At 36.8% G+C, this 21,114-nt stretch overlaps 1 protein-coding gene across 20 annotated transcripts in view; it reads right to left on the bottom strand.

The window, feature by feature from the left end:
* PCDH15 (protocadherin related 15) overlaps window positions 1–21,114 on the bottom strand; it is a 1,244,966-nt gene that overhangs the window by 155,394 nt on the left and 1,068,458 nt on the right. For all 20 annotated transcript variants that reach the window (XR_006701343.1, XR_006701344.1, XR_006701345.1 and 17 more), the window contains 2 exons: window positions 12,355–12,495; window positions 10,315–10,427 (listed from right to left, as the gene is read on the bottom strand). Coding sequence is in view for 17 of the 20 variants with exons in the window: in XM_045437154.1 (XP_045293110.1) it covers window positions 10,315–10,427; window positions 12,355–12,495 (254 nt within the window). In the remaining 3 variants the exon portion in view is untranslated. The remainder of the gene's footprint in view (window positions 1–10,314; window positions 10,428–12,354; window positions 12,496–21,114) is intronic.

Below are 21,114 nucleotides of genomic sequence, written 5' to 3'. Positions count from 1 at the left end.
AACCAAGACCAAAAGTTCTTCCTAAACTATTGTACTTATTGAATAACAATCTTTTCTCAAAGTCCCATGTCCAAACCTGTGTGGTTTATACGAGAATAATGGCAACACTCCTCAATGTAAGGTAACTTTAATTCTCTTGACTAATGGGACGGTCACCAGAGCAGCTCACCATTTCCTTGGCCATTGTGATAACATTGTTTTCATTTTTCACAGCATATAAAAATGGATTTCTGGATTTTAAATTACACTTTTTCTCTGTTTTTGCATATCAGGAGGTAGACTGTTAATCCTTTTTAGTTCTTCATAAAATCTACTCTTTTTATTCTTTAATATAAAGCCTTTTGAGAAACTTATTTTAAATATAAATGGTATGAGATTTTTGCATTGCCATTTATTATAAGATTAATTCAAATTGACCAGCAGAGTATCAATCTTTTACTTTATGAGGGAAACCAAAAAGATTATTTTCTTTATTCAAGGTATTTGAATTTTTGAAAGATGTCAAGATATTTATATGCATAATATTCTTATTTTGGACTTAATATATTAAATGTGAAGAACACTGGAAATTAAATATGACTCAATATTTTTCTAAGAGTTAGCAAATATCAACTTTTTCAAGAGGTTAATAAAAATACCTTAGGAACATTTGCCTCTTCTCTTTGGTATACATACAAATATAAATTTTGAATTTCTGTTTTTATGGAAATTACATTTTAAAACACAGGAATCCTTAAAAATGAATATAAATGTGGCATTAAATCACACAAAGTTTAATAATCAATGTTGATACACTTCCATTTTAAATAAATACCAAAGGTATGTCTATATTGTAGCATATTTGTTTGGAAAATTTGTAAATAATTGTCTTTGGTAAAATTTTTGATAAATTGTATAAGGTACTGCATTTTTCATTCAAAATCAATATTCACATTTGGACTCCATGATCTATTCCAGACGTGCTGACCTTTCCATGATATTTACCTCTAGAACCGAGGACAAGTGAGTCCCTGTGTGTTTAGTCCACCATCCTGGGATGAAGGTCAAATATTCTTCGAATGCTAACTCACTTGACCTATAGGAGTCAATCTATTCTTAAGTAATATGTGTTTGAACTACTATGAGGATTTTGATGCTTCTGTCTGGATTAAATGAAAAGATAACATAAAATGTACTTTCTGACTATGACACTATGACTATTTTCCAGAAGAGCCAAGTAGATAATTGACTAAACCCTCTTATCATATATGGCCACGTGGCAGCAATGAGAGTGCCAACAGATCTCCAGTTACAGGAGGCGCCCTTGACTGAGGTTCCATTGCCGTGCCCTGAAGTCCTCGGCTGTGTTTACGTGCAGGCCACGCTTCCTAGGTGCCCCTTCCTGATGGTGATTCAGAAAAGCGGAGATGCTAAGGTGGGTCCCTTCCTAGGAGACAATGGACTTCTCCAACTTGTGACTATCGTTTGAGGGATCCCTGATCATCATGCAGAACGTATTGAAATGACACAGTGGCCACTTCAGTGGCACACCAGCCTAGGATGTTCTACACAAACTTCTGTCTTCTTCCCTCGAGGTCAGAATGAATGTGGTTTGAAGGTTCCCTAGGTTTACTCTGCTCTCTGCTCATTTCTCTCACAAAAGTATTTTCCCTAAAGAACCCGTTAAGTCTCATCTGGATGTTTAATTGCTAGGGGATGGACCAAAACTAACACAGGAGATCACAGGCACTAAAGTTTAAGAGGGTGTATTAGTATTTCAGAAGATATAAATTAAATTTAAAATATCCATGGACATTTAGAAATCCAATTCTAGGGAAAGTAAAGACATTTAAAAAAATGTTTAATAAAGAGTCTTAATGTATAATACAATAAGTATTAATATATAGAAATATTAAAATAAAGAAGAATAAATTGAATAGATTTACTATAAATTGATTTTTGTAGAGACAAAAAAGAAAATACTAAGGGTTATAATTAGCCATTATGTAAATATTATAACGAGGAGGAAGAGTTTGTCATATGTTGTAAGATACACTAAACTAGTATAAGAAACTGTAATTGACATTTATTTCAGGTCAGCAACCACATGGTTAATATAATTTTTTTTTTTATCACATTAATGGCAGACGTTGCCAAGTATACAGAATTCTTTTTCCCAGTAAGAATGATCCCTGTCAAGATACCTGCTAATAATTGATAGGAGGGCATTATTAGTCACCTGTCTTAAATGAGGAGTTTCGCTCAGTTTCAGACAAAGGGCAAGAGGACATGCCACCCCAAAATATGCCACTTTGTCCTATTGATTATTTTGAGCTGTAGGCACTCGAATGATAGCAAATACAAGGAGATGCTTTTCTCTGAGCTACACTTATCTGCCTAAAGACAGATCCTCCAAAAGGAGCTCAAATGTCATGGGTCCCCTCCCCAGGAGTCTCACTGACCAGGGAAATGGAGTTGCCACAGCAGAGGACATGTGAAGACGGACACACCAGCAATCGATTCTTTCAGGGCCCACCCCTCTTTCCTACAAATCAGTTACTCTTCCCTGAGAGGCCTTTTCCCCCCTCCCCGTCCCCTGTTAAGATGGTATTGGATCCTGAAGTTTAAAGCCACCTGTTTGTGTTACTTATCTTTCCTGGGCGTCTCTCATGTGTACGTGAAGTATGCATGTTAATAAACTTCTCCTTGTTTTTCTTTTGTTAATCTGTCTTTTGTTACAGGAATCTCAGTCAAGAACTAGGAAGGGAGAGGGAAAATTAATTTTCTTCCCCTACACAGTCATACTACTTGAAAGAGGAAGCGGATGCTAAAACCGATGAAGGCTCAGAGAGAAATGCGTAGAACAAAATTAAAGGAACAAATATAGTAACAATAATCTCCCCACAGGGAATACCTTTCCAATATCCACAATTACGTGAAGATTGAAAGGGTGAGTTCCTCACAACTTTGTGGCAAGGATATCAGAAAAAGCAATTATTAAATTATCAGGCTGACTACGTGATCCCTATGGGCAGTTATGCCCATTACTGCCGTGCCCTCAAAAACAGAATTTTCATTAAGATTAACCTATTTCTCTCTGCTTCCAATGAGAATCAATCTGTGGAAAATGGTTTAAATTAAGAAACGATATTGCATAGGATATAGAGACAATCACTTGAATAGTAATAACTCAATACTAATGATTATTTATGTAAGGTAGGGGCTAGTATTTGCATTTAATTCATTGCAAAAAAAAAAAAATGAAGCCATCTGGAGATACTTTGGACAAGAGAGATGAGTTTGTTTTTTTTTTTATAATTTTTTTTTTAACGTTTATTTATTTTTGACACAGAGAGAGACAGAGCATGAACGGGGGAGGGTCAGAGAGAGGGAGACACAGAATCTGAAGCAGACTCTAGGCTCCGAGCTGTTAGCACAGAGCCCGACACGGGGCTCGAACTCACAAACCGTGAGATCATGACCTGAGCCGAAGTCGACCGCTTAACCGACTGAGCCACCCAGGCGCCCCCCCCTTTTTTTTTTTTTTAATAATTCTAGAGAAAGGAGTTTTAACAACAAAGGGTTAAAAGGTGCCACTGACTCTTCAAGAAATTTGTTTTGGGGCACCTGGGTGGCTCAGTTGGTTGAGCGTCAGACTTTGGCTCAGGTCATGATCTCACAGTTTGTGGGTTCGAGACCCGTGTTGGGCTCTGTGCTGACAGCTCAGGGCCTGGAGCCTGTGTCAGATTCTGTGTCTCCCTCTCTCTCTGCTCCTTCCCTGCTCACACTCCGTCTCTCTCTCAAAAATAAATAAAGATTTAAAAAAAAAATTGTTTCAAGGAAAGAGGAATTTGTTTCAAGGAAAGGGAAAAGAAGGAATAAAAAATGATAACTTGAGGGGCGCCTGGGTGGCTCAGTCGGTTAAGCGTCCGACTTCGGCTCAGGTCACGATCTCGCGGTCCGTGAGTTCGAGCCCCGCGTCAGGCTCTGGGCTGACGGCTCAGAGCCTGGAGCCTGTTTCCGATTCTGTGTCTCCCTCTCTCTCTGCCCCTCTCCCATTCATGCTCTGTCTCTCTCTGTCTCAAAAATAAATAAACGTTAAAAAAAAAAATAAAAAAAAATGATAACTTGAGGTACGAACTCTAAGAGACCAAAATTTCTGGCTTCTGGCGTCTCCTTGTTTGTCAAAAAGATGAACTGGAAGAACCACATAAAACAGAAATGACCCATGAAATGGAAATCTGTTACAATGTTGAAATTTTTGGCTGTGTGTTTGCCCCTAATAACATGAATGTGTGTTTATAATTTTGGAAATAAATGTTATACAGCCTGAAGAGGTCCATGCTGTTTAAAGTGCTGTAAATGTGGCCATTATAAAAGCACACACATATCTGTATGGGGCAAATTGCTTTCTCATGAAGAGATGTCTCCTACCCTTAAAAATTACTTGAAGGCAGCCCATGAGGGAATAACTTCAGTTCACAGGATTTGAGGAAAAAACAAAATTAAATCTTTTCTCAGCACATATAAAACATCCCAATATTATACACTGTACACAAGAAAAGAATGTGAGAATTTTCTCTTCTAGTCTCGACAGGCTAAATTATCGCCCTTAATACGGGGTGGTCTTTGTAGAATCTTTCAAAAACTTTACAAACTTCATTATTTCGTTTTCAAAGAACCATTAGCAGAAAGTGAGGACGTTTTTAAATAGGAATCGGGAACAGAGACACAAGAGAAAGGGGGGTGGGCTGACATTTAGTTATATTGCTACTTGTACATTGGTTAGCTAACCTGCTAATTATCTGCTATCAGAAACTTAGCAGGCAGTCCAGGAAGCTTTTCCTTTGGTAAATACCAAAGTATTTACTATGATGTTTGTTATTTGTTGGTTCCTACTTGTACAATTTTAGAAAAGGTAACAATAGGTCTATTTTTGCACTCCTGCAAGGAGGCAATTACCAGTAACTGGATATTTAAATGTTTTGAATGCCATAAAAAGAATAATGGATTTTGTGTCTCTGTTGATGTAGAACTGCTACATTGGGAAATGTTTCAGCAAATAGTAAATGTCTCCTCTCAAATCTCTTTGATAGTCTCTACAAAGGGAGTTTACAGTTCGTGACTCTCACTTACACTCTGCCATAATGCTTTCTTTTTCCTTGTGATCAGGACTATTACAGTTCTCAGGAACAGGGAGAGAGTAATTAACTGTAATCAGACAACCAAACTTTACTTTGAAGTCCGGAAAGGTTTGGTTTGGAATATGTGCTATTAACATTGGATGTGCTGAAATCACTAGAAATAATTTAAAACATTCCAAAATGTCCATCTGAGGTTTTCTTTGAATTCAAACAAAAAATAGTATGCATTCTTTTGTGCTTTAAGAAAAATGTGATCTATTTTACCAATACACATGGAGGAATAAGAATGTCTCTGTACCATTCCATGATGGGTTCACGTTCCCAATCTTACATGTTTTTAATGCAAAACAAGTCATATCAAGATGATATAGCAATAAAAATCTGTAACTTGTCTAAAATTACACATTCAATGTGCTAATTCTCCACCAACACTATATTCCTTTTTCCCTCAGTAAGAGAGGTGGGACTGAGGTACGTGTGTCCAGCAAGGGACAGAAGTTGTCTGCCCTTTCTGAGCTAGCTGTGGACATTTGCCTGGATTTCTGAGATGGAACAGGAGCTGAGGTGAAATTTGCAAGCCCTACCTCGCTTGGCTCAGGAAATATCTCGATGTGGACTTCTGCCCCCTTTCCCTTTCCAGGGACAGAAATGGCAATGACTGGAGTAATTCTGAAACAGTGTTAAGGATGGAAGATCCTAAATTAGCCCAGGTCCCTGATGACTGTGCGGAAGAACTGCATGAAGAATTATCGCCAACCTGAAACACTCACTTTAGGTGGTCATGTGAGCCTAAGCACATTTTTTTGTTGTTGTTGTTCTTTAAGTTGTTGTAATTTAAGGGTTTCTTTTCACAGCCCTCTAACCTACCCTCACTAATCTTATTATCCAAGATTTAATGACTGACCGTTACAAAAACAAGATAATTGGATTAGGGGAGAGGGTCAGTTTAAGAATCGAGTTCAAGGGGCACCTGGGTGGCTCCTTCAGTTAAGCTTCTGACTTCCGCTCAGGTCATGATCTCATGGTTCGTGGGTTCGAGCCCAGCATCAGGCTGTGCTGACAGCTCAGAGCCTGGAGCCTGCTTCGGATTCTGTGTCTCCCTCTCTCTCTGCCTCTCTCCCACTCACTGTCTCTCTCTCTGTCTCTCAAAAATAAACAAAATAATTTAACAAAAAGAATGGAGTTCAATATTCTAAAATGAATGAATATTTTATCTTTAGAACCTTTCTTCACACCTAGACATCTGTTGAAACTAGTTATTCCTAAACAATTCAAGAGCCAATACGGGAATGAAGACATGCAGGACATGTAAACACGGCATGTATCTCAGCTGGCAAAGCTACTCATCTCTGATCACCGCTTTCCCTTTGCAACCCGTGCTCATGCTTTCCCCACACCCCACCAGGGACACAAATCTTGCTTATCCTTTTATGTCCCCCAAAATTGGATCACATGAAAAAGTTTTTCCACCAGGACCAATTCTGTAATGGAAGTAGGATTTTACCTCTATCTTTGTAGGGTTTTCTGGCTGGGTCTAAGTATGAAACACACATAAGTCACTTTAGTAGGAGCAAACGTACACATTTATATAAGTTTTAAGTGACAGGAGAGCCCTCATGAGGCAATGAAGATCCAGAGAAATGGCAACGCCAACATACTTTTGTATTAGGATGAACAGGGAGAGGTCATTGCGGAAAATTAAACTCTAGAAGGAGCCCGGAGGGCGATGTGAATTATTCTAACAAGTCCTGTCTGTATCAGCTCTCTTGGCTTTGACTCCTCATTAAAGAACATTTTTCCTCCTGGTACAGGGAGGGCATCCTTCACATCAGAGTTTATAGGTCCTGTGTTTAGGAAGTAAAAGGGAGATTAGAATGTCCTTCCTGCAGCTGGTACTTTTTAAGTGATTTTAGTTCAAAATAATCTTTATGCCAAAGTGAAATACTCTTCCACCATTCAATTCCAACACAAGGGATCATACTGATAGTAAAGGTCTAATAACATTGTTTAGCATCTCTGGGAGTTATGTGCATCTGGCCAAGGCTATAAATGATTTTGAAAAAAAGTCATATGTAATATACGTAAACATATGTCATTCCTAGTTCAGTATTCCTCTTCCTATCTGTGACTCAAAGGCCTAGGCTCCTTTCTTGTTATATTTCAATGTTGTCAACACATGGCTCCCAAATGTCTCTGGGTGTTTTCTCCATTTCACCTGTCCATATGGGGAAAAGGTTAAGTAAGGCCAGGAAACAGTGCAGACCATACTTTTCCACATTTTATTTGCCAGAACTCAGTCCTACAGCTCAATTTAGCAAGGCTGGGAAGTGGAGTCTAGCTGTGTGCCCAGGAGGAAGAAGGAAAGACTGGGAGGGATCCAGATTCACTATATACTTGGAATCAAGAGCACAGAGAGAGAACTGATGAAGATCAGCCCCAGGTCTTTTTTTGTTTGTTTGTTTTTAATAGTTCATTCTACACTTTAAATCATATGTAAAGTTACTTAAACATTTAAATTCAATTATTGGTCTTATTCAAAACGTAGTGTCTTCTGCCAATGGTTGATACAACTTTTTTCTTATCCAAGGTTTCTAAGTGTCTGATAAAAAAAGAAAACAATCCCATTCAGCGCCCTAGTCCTACTGAATCCATTATGGCAATTACATCGATTCTTAGGACTTTCTTCATAAACTGTAGGATACAACAAGATTACCAAACCTCCCTTATGTGTCAGAGGAACTCACGAATTGGGACAGTCAAGGGCACTATTTGCAAATGTTAGAAATGTTCTTCAGAAAGGGCAAAAATTCTTCCCTGTAAGCTCATGTCACTCCTCTTAGTTTTAGCACCAAGTAATTGGTGGGTTTTTTCTTCTCTAAGTTAACAACTTTATTAATAGAATCTATTCGCAGTTAGTAGTTGTATGCCAAGAAGGTAAGGAATGGTAAATTATTCACTGAACAAAACATTTTTATTCTTAAAAAGTGGCATGAATAAGGGTAATTAAAAAAAGAAAGCTAAATGAACAATGCCTTGATGAGACCTACGACCTTGGCATTCATGCCCCAATGTTTGGCTAACAGAGTTAACAAGCAATGTGCTCCCGAAGTCTGGAGGCATACTGCTATTAAGAGGAATGAGCAGCAGAGGAAAACCCAGAGAAGGGGGATCCATTTACAGAGCCTATTTGAAAGGACAGCATTAGGCATCATCACTCCGGCCTTCTTTGGGGTTCCAAGGATGGACTAGATGGGAGGAGAACTTTGGGAGAACACAGGTTGGGATTTTGCTCGGCTGAAACTCTGAAGGATTTTTGGACCCATCCCAAATAGTAAGTACATTTTTTATGAACGTTGAATCTAGGTAAGTTGGAGAGAAACACAAGTGAGTTTACATTCATTTGGGTTCTTGACATGACCACAATAAACATGTTCAAGGAAGGGCTCTAGAAGCAGAAAACCACATGCACCTTGGCAAAGAACTGGAGTTCACAGGTTACCATGACAACAAAAGAAAAGGGGAATTGGTAAGGATGGACATAAGGAAGAAAATGCTGTTTCAAACAGACTGACCAAGAATTCTTAAGAGTTTAAATGCAGTGTTTTTAAAAAATAGTTTTAATGGTTATTTATTTTTGAGAGAGTGCGTGCGTGTGTGCATAATTGGGGGAGGGGCAGAGAGAGAGGGAGACACAGCATCCGAAGCAGGCTCCAGGCTATGAGCTGACAGCACAGAGCCCGACGTGGGGCTCAAACCCACAAACTGTGAGGTCATGACCTGAGCTGAAGTCAGATGCTTAACCGACTCAGCCACCTAGGAGCCCCAAGTTTTAAATATATTTTCCATCTCAGTGATTTACATATATGTTATGTAGAGTTTTCTGGTAAAATTATATACTTTAATTTATTGCTTGAATATTGCAAAGGCAACTTTTTATAAAGGAAAACACTACTTGGCCAGCATGGTAAATGTTCCCAGACATGTCATCTGCCTTCCAGGATCTCAGCCCTTGCCCTAACTCACAATTCTTACGTAGTTCTTAGAAATTATGAAAGTAATAAATCAAAGCAATAATTATACAAATTTTAGAATCTGATAAAGTATTCTATTATATGAAGTCTTCCTTCTTCTTGAGTCCTAATTAGCATCATTATGTAATGTTGACTTTGTCTCTAAATAGAGCAAACTACTAAACTGTATCATGAAAGAAAGTTGTACTCTATTGTCAGGAAAGCATTATAAATCTTACAGTAATGTGCAAACATAAAATATAGTAAATTTAGTTTTATTATTTTTTTCAATTCTTCACTTCCTAAGAATATCTATGTATCTATGTATCTATCTATCTATCTATCTATCTATGTATCTATCTTTCTATCTATCTTAATCTATCTATCTAGCCATCCATCCACACATACTGTGGACTGTCCTCCTAAAAAGCCTTAACCCTCAATGGCATAGTATTTGAAGGTAAGGCCTTTAGAAACAAGACAGGGGGGACCCTAATCTTGGGATTAGCACCCTTACAAATACCAGAGATTAGCTTGCTTTCTCTCACTTTCCTCTATGTGAGCCAGGAAGAGAGCTCTCACCAGAGTTTGACCATGCTGGTACCCTGACTTCAGACTTCCAGCCTCTAGAACAGTGAGAAATAAATTTGTTTGAGCCCTTCTTTCTGTGGCATTTTATTATGGCATCCTGACTTAAGACAGTATATATGCTAATTCTATATTCTAATATGCAATATGTATTATGCACATAAACACACACATACATTCTCTCCCTCTCTCTTTCACTGGTTATATGAGAAATATCATTTCAGACAGATGTCAAATTATGTCTCTGGCAATAACATGAAACTAAATGCCTACTTCTCACCATTGAGATCATTAAATAGTTGCAGTTTAAACCCCAAAATAGAATGTATTTTTCAAGGACTGTGTTAATTATTTTTAAAGCATCCATTATTCATCAAAGCATTACGAAAGCTGGTATTTTTATAGACTAAACTGTCATGTTAACTAAATATCAACTTTTAAAATAAGGGTAATATTATGTTAATTTAGAAAAACTTAAACTAGAACGGGAAGGACCATTCATTGATCAATTCTTATCGCAGCAGTTTTGAGAGGCCCTAACGAAGCAAAACAAAAAAACTTTACATATCACAAAAACTGATGGAAACCAATACCTATATTCCTCTTGTGTGAAGCGTGGGATTTCTCCAGGATGTAAGACCAGAATCTTCACCGTGGCACTGCTGGACATCACAGGCTCACCATCATCAAAAGCAACGACCACCAGCTTAAAAAGTAATAAAAATTCATGTTAAAGATTATTCACAAGAAGAAAAGAACGCATCATTTTAATCTTTGGACTGCCTGGCCCCAGAGGGGGTGCAGTGATCATGTCCTCACTGTCTGCCAGGTCGTAACCACTGTACTAGGATATGTTACATATATTCTCACTTAATCTTTACACCAGTCCCACCAGGTAGATGTTTTATGTTCATTTCCTGGACAAGAAAACTCAAAGAAGTAGAGTTACTAACTCTATGATAAAACACTACCAGTAAAAACAGGTAGACAATGCGACATCTCTCCAATGGTTAAACTGATTTCTCTTACACAACCCCACTGGTGCCTACAGTAAAACATGTGCCATTATAAGCACCAACACTTATTTAAAAAGTGTTAAATTCAGTCACATCGAGAGCAAAAAGCTAATTAGCTTGCTTATAAAAAGAAATTAATTTTTCCAATGAATTAATTGTCTGCAAGATTATAGGGCAGAAATACTTCACTCTGGAGGATAAAACTGGAAATCTTTCCAGTTTAATACATTTAGATATACACTCTCTTAAAAATATAGACAACCAAGTCCACACTGCATAGAAACAGTTCCAATGATGCAAAATGCAGAAAAGCTTTCATTTCAAGATGGAACAACTATATAATATTTATTACTATAATTTATAATTGATTTTTTGATAACACATATTAGGTCAAGAATAATTCTTCTATTTAAGAAATGTTAAATATTTTCAAAACTATGTGTTTGTCCAGAATGTGTATAATTTTGGAAGCTACAGCTATTAATTTAAACCAGTTCAACCTGGACCATGAAGCCATAACTAAGGATCATCCTGCAGCCCATGATTTAGCCTTGGGTTAATATTTTACAAATGGAACAATTTCTCCCAACAGTGGTAGGATTATGTGAGGCATGGTACCCATGACACCCACAAGGTTAACCGATGAGGGCATTTCCTCATTGCAGGGTCAGAGGCTTTATTAACAATGAAAAAGTATTCTAAGTAATTACAGAAGAGGGAAATGCTCAGACATTTAATAAAATAGATTATTTATGGTAATAGTGAAGGGTAGCACCATTTCAAATTTTCTGGAAGTATAACTTATCATGGGTACGTAAACTTGACCCAACAATTCTGCATCTCGGTATTTAAGGGAAAGAAATCGGGTCAGCAGCAAAAGTTATTGCACAAAGAGGTTCACAACAGCAAATTTTATCATGACAAAAAATTAGAAACAGCCTAATTATCCAACAACAAAGTATTATACAAAATGATAATAGTGGATTCATACAATAGAACATCATATAACCATTAAAATAATACCACTACCAGTATTTATTGGCATGGGCAATATATTATGAAGTTAAAAAAGCAGTATGAATAATAGGATCATGTTATTTTATTTATTTATTCATTTTGTTAAGTTTATTTACTTATTTTGAGAGAGAGGGTGTGTGCATGTGTGAGCAAGGTGGGGGAGTGGCCAAGAGAGGGAGAGAGAGAGAATCCCAAGCAGGCTCTGAGCTGTCAGCCCAGAGCCCAATGCAATTCTTGATCCCATGAACTATGAGATCGTGACCTGAGCAGAAACCAAGAGTCCGATGCTTAACAGACTGAGGTTAGGCCACCCAGGTGTCCTTTATTTGATCATATTATTTGAAAACACATTTTGTGTGCACTTGCATTTGCATGGAGTGTCATCATAAGGATAGATATTAAAATGGTAAATTCTAGTTATCTCCAAGATATGAAATATCAAGTGTTCTTTTTTCTTTTGCTTATCTGATTCTCTACATATCTATGTGGTTAAAAAATATATTATTTTGTAATTTAAATTATTTTGTACAGCCATCTGTTAAACTGAACTCTCAGAAGTTAAATATCAAACAGACCATGTAAGGGAAACACTGCACTGACCTTAAAAATTGTCGTAGGTTCTTCATTAAGATTGACTCGAGTTATTACTCTTCCAGAATCTTCTTCTACGTCAAAAATACTAGCAGGATAAGGAAACTGGACATCATCTACTCTGTACCTCACACGACTTGCAGGTAATCCCTAGAATGAAATTATATATTATGAATTTACTCTTCACAAAATGAAAACAAAGAGTATCGATGATGCAGAACTGATCTATAAAACGCATGGCCTTTTAGAAGTAAAAGATCATATTAAGCCATCACACTTCCACGTGTGAAATGCCATAGCCTCTCCACCTGTTACTGAAAACGATTTATGTGAAACAATAAACTACTGGCTGCCTTGAGCGTCTTCTCTTCCACTTTCCTTTAATTGTAGGAATCTCACCCGACCAAAACACCATGTGTGCTTATTAGTTTAACTTCTTTTTTTTTTTTTTTTTAATTTTTTTTTTTCAACGTTTATTTATTTTTGGGACAGAGAGAGACAGAGCATGAACGGGGGAGGGGCAGAGAGAGAGGGAGACACAGAATCGGAAACAGGCTCCAGGCTCTGAGCCGTCAGCCCAGAGCCTGACGTGGGGCTCGAACTCACGGACCGCGAGATCGTGACCTGGCTGAAGTCGGACGCTTAACCGACTGCGCCACCCAGGCGCCCCAATAGTTTAACTTCTAAGACAATTCTAAATTATGTTCTTTCATTGTGCTTTTCTGAAGTCTGACACTCAGAGCATGATGAAATGCGGAAGATCTGGAAGACCTGTAAAGTGGAAGGATAGGGACGATGGGGAGGAGACAGAAAGTACCATCTGCTCTGTGCTGTTTAACACCTAGGTTTTGTCATAGATAAATTAATCCTCGTAACTAACAATCCTTTAGGATATCATTACTAACGACGGTGATGGTAATAATAGTAAAATAATGATGCCTAATCTTTGTTGAATGGTTACTATGTGCAAGAAGCATAGTAAAGATGATACATATAGATTCTACCACCCATTTTTTTAAATTTTCAGTTCATGAACTTGAGGCTTATGGGGAGTTAAAGGATGCTGACTTGTCCCAGTTATAGACCAAGATAAGTCGGGATAGTTAAATAATTTTTAGAAAAATAAATTAAGATTTGATAAAACTTTTAGACTGTAATAAAGATAGTCAAGATTGTTGGACATCCTCACTTACATTAGGGTTTAGGTTGGTCTTTTTTTGAATTATAGTAAGTGACACTGGTGTGTCAGTATAATCTTTTCAGTGCTTAAGCCAGCCCTTGAGGTGAAGTAAACAATTTGAACACAGAGCTGGCATGTGGTAGATTTGACCTCAAACCCAAACAGATGCTATGTGAACCACTAAATTCCTGGGATGAAAACATTCCCAAGCTTCAGTCACGGGCATGTCTACCTTCTCTACCTCTATTTTTAGACTCTACAATCTCTTCCAGTCCTTTAAACAACTTCTATTTGTTCATAACTCCCAAAGTTAAATTCTGGCTACACTCATTCTTTAAACTCCCAAGTAATATATATAATAGTCAACTTAGATGTTCTATTTTTAACTCAACATATCCCAAAACAGCATATTGATTTCCTCTCCCAGACATATACGTAATCCACTCTAGGTCAATGGCCCCACCCTTTTACCAAGTTGGTCTCTCTGAAAGCCTAGGGAAGGCATTGACCCTTCTCATTCTTTCAGACTCCACAACTGAACTGTCCTCAAGTCCTGCCAATAGCTCAATGAAAGCATGCTTAATATAGGTCATTTTCATCTTCTCTATCAATTTGTTTCCTGCAGTGGACCCTTAATTGACCTTCTCCTTCTATTCTATTTGAATTATCTTAAAATATATAAATATAAACCATCTCTGAGATATAAAAATGTAAACTATAAACTGAGAGTTTTTCCCCTACTAAGGTCAGGAACAAGACAAGGATGCCCACTCTCACCACTTTTATTCAACATAGTACTAGATATCCTAGCTACGGCAATCAGACAAGAAAAAGAAATAAGAGTTATCCAAATTGGTAAGGAAGAAGTAAAACTTCCATTATTTGCAGACAACATGATACTATATATGGAATCCTAAAGAGTCTAGCAAAAACAAGCAAAACAAAAACAACAACAACAAAAAGAAACTACTAGAACTGATAAATTAATTCAGTAAGATCTAAGGATACAAAATCAATATTCAGAAATCCATTGCATTTTTATATACTAATAATGAAGTAGCATAAAAAGAGATTAAGAAAACAATCCTATTTACAATTGCACCAAAAGTCATAAAATACCTAGGGATAAACTTAACCGAAGAAGTGAAAGACCTTATTTCAAAATCTATAAAATACCAATGAAAGAAACTGAAGAAAACACAAATAAATGGAAAGGTATTCTATGCTCAAGGATTGGGAAAATAAAACATTGTTAAAAGGTCCATACTACCCAACAATCAAAAAATTCCATGCAATCTCTATATAAATACCAACAATATTTTCACAGAACTAGAACAAACAATCATAAAATTTGTATAGAACCAGAAAAGACCCCAAAGAGCCAAAGTTATCTTGAAAAAGAAAAACAAAACTGGAGGTAGTACAATCCCAGCTTTCAAAATATACTACATAAAGCAATTAAAACATGACCGTACTGCCACAAAAACAGACAAACAGATGAATGGAACCAAACAGAACCTGAAATAAACCCACAATTATGTGATCAGTTAAACTTAAACAAAGGAGGCAAGAGTATGCAATGGGAAAAGACAGTGTTTTCAACAAATTATATTGGGAAAACTAGAAACAACATGAAAATGAATGAAGCCAGACTTCTTTCTTATGCCATTCATAAAAATACATTCAAAATATATTAAAGACTTAAATGTGAAACCTGAAACCATAAAAATCCTAGACGAGAACACAGGTAGTTAATTTCTCTGACATTCATTATATCAACATTTTTCCAACTATGTCTCCTCAGGCAAGGGAAACAAAAGCAAAAATGAACTATTGGGACTATATCAAAATAAAAATCTCTGCACAGCAAAGCAAACAATCAACAAAATTCAAAGAGAATGAAAAAACACTTGCCAAAGACACACAGATGGACAAAAGACACATGAAAATATGTTCAACATCACTCATCAGCACAGAAGTGCAAATAAAAACTACAGTGAGGTATCACCTCTCACATGTCAGAATAAAACAAAAAACACAAGAAACAAAAAGTGTTGGTGAGAATATGGAGAAAAAGGGACCCTCGTGTACTGTTGGTGGAAATAGAACTGGTAGAGCCCCTCAAGAAGACAGTATGGAGGTTCCTGAAATAATTGAAAAGAGAATTACAGGGGTGCCTGGGTGGCTCCGTCGATTAAGTGTCCAAGTCTTGGTTTAGGCTCAAGTCACCATCTCAGAGATCGAGGGACAGAGCTCCACATTGGGCTCTGGGCACACAGCTCAGAGCCTGCTTAGGATTCTCTCTCCCTCTGTCCTTCTCTGCACCCCCTTCTCAAAATAAATAAATAAACATTAAAAAAATTAAAAGTAAAATTACCCTATGATCCAGTAATTTCACTACTGGAATTACCAAAGAATACAAAAACACTAATTCAAAAAGATATACACACCCCTATGTTTACTGAAGCATTATTTACAATAGCTAAGATATGGACGCAGTTCAAGTGCCCATCAATTGGTAGAATATACGTATGCTTTATATTTATATTTATATTTATATTTATATTTATATTTGTATTATATTTATATTTGTATTTGTATTTATATATATGCTACATATGTATCCTGGAATAGTGTTCATCCATAGCAGAGGATGAGATCTTGCCATCTGTGACAACATGGCTGAACCTAAGTGAAATAAGTCAGAATAAGAAAGACAAACACCATATGATTCACTGACATGTGGAATCTCAAAAACAAAACAGATGAATAAACAAACAAAAAGCAGAATCAGACCCATAAACACAGAGAATAAATAGATGGTTGCCAGAGGGGAGGTAGGAAAAATGGGTGAAGGGGACAGGGAGGTACAAGCTTCTATTATAGAATAAATAAGTCACAGGGATGAATGGCACAGCACAGGGAATACGGCCAATGGTACTGTGATAGTGATGTGCGGTGACAAAGAGTAAGTACACTTGTAAGCACAGATAATGTCTTGAGTTGTTTATTTTTATTCATTTATTTAAAAAAAAATTTATGTTTATTTGTTTTTGAGACAGAGAGAGACAGAGCATGAACGGGGGAGGGTCAGAGAGAGAGGGAGACACAGAATCCGAAGCAGGCTCCAGGCTCTGAGCTGTCAGCACAGAGCCCGATGCGGGGCTCGAACTCACGGACCGTGAGATCATGACCTGAGCCGAAATTGGATGCTTAACTGACTGAGACACCCAGGCGCCCCTGTCTTGAGTTGTTTAACTACTATGCTGTACATCTGAAACTAATAGGACATTAGTGTGTCAAATATACTCAAATTAAAAAAAAATAATGATAATGACAGGAGTTGTCAGCTGTTCATTTGTGCACTTTACTACATTATCAGAGAATGTTCATTTCATGCATTCTCATGTTTACACTTACAAGAAATTCAGGAGTTAGCATGAGTAGTAACCATATTTTACAAAAAGAAAATCAAGTCTTTAAGAGTTATCTAGTTTCCAGCATTTCCTCAGATAGTACATTGCAGTGTTATTACTTGGATGAAACACAGCTCATACTAAAACATAGGTCCTTACACATTAACCCAACTTAGCATTCATCTATGCTATCCGACAGGAACACTTTGACGTGAGAATGAATAGCGACACAATTGAGCAAAGTTACTTGGGAAAAATGCTCTAGAATTAGAAGCCCTTGTACATCCTGCCTTAGGGCTCCGCCCAGGGAAGTTCCGGAACACATATCCCATGAGGAATGAATGAAGATGACAGCACAAACTGTTTCAGGAATGAAATTTCAGGGTTTCTGTTAGATTCGGCACCCATTCTGCCCGTAGTATAACCAAAATTCTGAGGGCAATCACAAGATTAGTGACCAAGAAACTTTAAGTATGTTCATTATGCACCACACACGCTCTTGACTAAAGCCGGCACATTCATGGTCCATTCTGAAGTACAGCTTTAACTGATCAAATAAAAAGAGAAAAAGTTCTGGTTTTATGGAGTGCTGTCTCTCACATGCCTAAACTATTTTGCGATCCAGAACACCGGGCCCTTCCTAGAGAATCATTACAGATAAATTTGTATGTGTATGAAAATAAATGTTATATGTTAGCTATGTCAATGAACCTTTTGTTCTATGTTTTTACCACACATAAACAGAACGTGGCTTTCCTATGGCATCATCAGCCCACCAGAGACATTTTAATTTTTCCCTCTATCACATTGTATCAAGGCACCACATTTTATTTGATATCACATGCAACAATAACTAAATACCTAAAATTCGTTGGATTTTTCCTCTGAATATATTCAAAAGGCTTTTCATTTTCTTTCCCTCCCTCCTCCCTCTTTTCTCCCATCAACATACTTTTTCTCTATTCTTTTCTTCCTTTCTTCCCTTTCCTTCCTCCCTTCCTTTTTTTTTTTTTTCTTTCCAAAATCTTTAAAAAAGTGTTGCTTTATACTTAAATAATCAGGCAATATGATAGGCAAAGGCAATTGGCTTCGGGGACAGCCTCAACATGCCTAACACCGTCCCTGGGCCATTTATGACATGAATCAGGTCAACGGCATGTTTCTCAAGAAGTCATAAAAAGTAAAATTAATAATAAAATTAAAAGTCATTAAAAGTCATTAAAACTAAAATTAACCTGGAAAACAATGTCATCATAAAATGCACATACTCAACCACTCTAAAAAAAGGACTATTTATTATAAGCTTTATTACTTAATATTTATCACTCTTATTTTTTAAAATCCTTCCGTACTATTCCATTACAATTTAATAGATATGATCAGAGTATTCTAAATTCACTCAACTGTATTTTTAAAAATACAATGAAATAGTCCATTGACTTTATAAGTTATATATTTTAATAAGTACATTATGTACACACTAATATATCATTTAGGTAAATATAAATTTAAATATTAACATTAAAAACCCAAATATTTGGCAATTTAGATAAATATTAATTTATCACTGTTTTAAAAATTTAAATTGTGCCAGAAATTGAGGGACTTTGGTTTACACTCATGTATTCCCAATATGTTGATATTTCTCCCAGTTGAATACATTGAATACAATTCTTTTTTTAAGTAAACCAAGGAAATCAAGCCAAATGTTTGGTAAGCCAACCTGTAAAAAATACTTAAAACTGAGATGAAAATATTTATCACTCTCTACTTCAGGATAAGCTAGTATGTATATTATACTATATTTCTCTGTATATGCATTTATATGTTTATTAAGAGAGTTTTTTGGACCATCCATAGACAGAAGGAAGATCTATCTTTTTATAAAAAAGTAAATATTTAAAATTTTATGACGATGGCAATAGATTCTTTTTCTACAACATTTCCAAATTATAATAAAGTCACTAACACTACAAGCAGTTTGCAAAAATTATTTTCTTAAACTTCATACTACATTAAAACTAGGCTACAGTTTAATTTATAAATGATAAGCAAATGACTTCTTGGTCCTGCACTCTGATAAAACAAATTGATCGGTCTTTGCTTAGAACCAAAGAAACCTTGGGGGCTACCACTTAGTTCCCTGTCTTTATTTATTCTTTTAAAAAATATTTTCAATGTTTATTTATTTTTCAGAGAGAAAGAGACAGAGTGTGAGCAAGAGAGAGGCAGAGAGAGAGGGAGACACAGAATTGAAGCAGGCTCCAGGCTCTGAGCTGTCAGCACAGAGCCTGACGCGGGGCTCAATCCCAAGAGCCGTGAGATCATGACCTGAGCCACAGTCGGACACTTAACCAACTGAGCCACCCAGGCCCCCCAGCCATCTTCAGACACTACCACCACTGAACCATAACATTCAGATAAATTTTAAAAGATTTTGGCCAAAGTTAGTTCATACATGCTGTTAAGACCCAAGGTGGCATTTGAGGACTTAGACAGTTAGAAAGGCTCTTCCTCAGCAAAACATTTGCTGAAAGCCAAGCTCATTGTGGCCTCTGTGAGATGGAGCAGAGTCTCTCCTTCATTTATGAAGACCAATATTTTACCCCCAGCCTCCTTTTGTTAGGATAGTTCTAATTGCGTTTGTATCATCTGAGGAATTATTTTCTTGTCTTTCTGTCTTCACGCCCTTACTTATCATAGTTGTTTAGAAATGTATTCGAACTGTGGGTTCAAAATTAAAACAAAAAACCAAATTATATATGGTTTTAGGTCACCACCAAAGAAGACGAATACTTTAGATATCCATAGTGGAATCCATTTAGTTTTATTCTTTAGTTAACTAACTAAACTATAATATCTCTTCCTTAGAACAGATATTTTAATATCATGAGGTAAAATGTCTTTTGACATTTCAGGCAATGTAGAATTTCAAATAGGGGACTATAAGGTAAACTTTGATCCAACATGATTTATGGAAATTTCATGGGTAATCTCATGATATGTATGTATGTTAAGCGTTCGACTTTGGCTCAGGTCACGATCTCACAGTTCGTGAGTTCAAGCCCCGCGTCGGACTCTGTGCTGAAAGCTCAGAGCCTGGAGCCTGCTTCAGATTCTGTGTCTCCCTCTCTCTCTCTCTGCCTCTCTCCTGCTCGTGATCTGTCTCCGTCTCTCAAAAATGAATAAATGTTTAAAAACATTAAAAAAAAGAAGACTAAGCAATTTTGGAATTTTGATCTATTTACCTATCCACCACAAACAGGCATTATCAAAACAAATGAAATAAATTAGCCAAGACATAAACAATAATTTAATAGGAAAGTGGTAAAATTGTTTGCAAAGATTCTCTTTTCAGCAGGAAGTGGGGGCAAAAATAGAGTTTCTTATCATTATGCCTCTTGGAGTCTTTTGAAGGGTAAATACAATGAGTCCCTTGTTAAAATTTTATGGAAACTGAGGACATGTGTGAAGCATAACAGTCAGCGTTTTTGAAGCCTCCTCACTTACTGTGACAGCAATTTCTATAAATCCAGCTGACCTCATCTGTCTATTGGAGCATGCAGGACTTCAGACAACCGTGATTTTGAAAGACTAATGAGGTGCTGGTATAGCAACCCCTCTTAATGTCACTTCCATTCACCACAAGGATTTGAGATATTTTTTCCCTGAATTTTCAAGTAAGTGACACATTCTCCTTTAGAGCGATATATTTCCCTAAACAAAATGTTCAAAAAAGAACCCTGATATTAGTGGGAGCTTAATCATTCAATGGGTGCTGAAAACTTGGACTTGACACCACATAGACCACTGAAATTAAAACTGATGTAAATTTAAATTTAAAAATTATATAAAATATCAGCAATTGAAAATTCTATAAATTATCTATTCCCTAATACCTATCACCTTGCTCATGTTTATAGCAAAGGGATGAATTCATTATACGTGGGATTCACTCATTCAACACGTCTACTGACTAGACACAGCTGAGTCCTGAGGGTATTAGAAGGAGAACGGAGTGGAGGAGATGGAGGTCTTCTCATATCCCTACCTTCCTGATGATCATCAAAAGTAATTCAACAAGATTGACCTCATACAACACCGAGGTCGCACCTACCTCCACATTCTTCTGTTGTTCACTCTGCTACATCACTGCTGTGTGAGTGGTTCCTC

This window comes from Leopardus geoffroyi, chromosome D2, assembly GCF_018350155.1.
Source record: "Leopardus geoffroyi isolate Oge1 chromosome D2, O.geoffroyi_Oge1_pat1.0, whole genome shotgun sequence".
Taxonomy (NCBI): domain Eukaryota; kingdom Metazoa; phylum Chordata; class Mammalia; order Carnivora; family Felidae; genus Leopardus; species Leopardus geoffroyi.
Note: the sequence above shows the minus strand (reverse complement) of the source record. Positions and strands in the feature narration are given on the sequence as shown.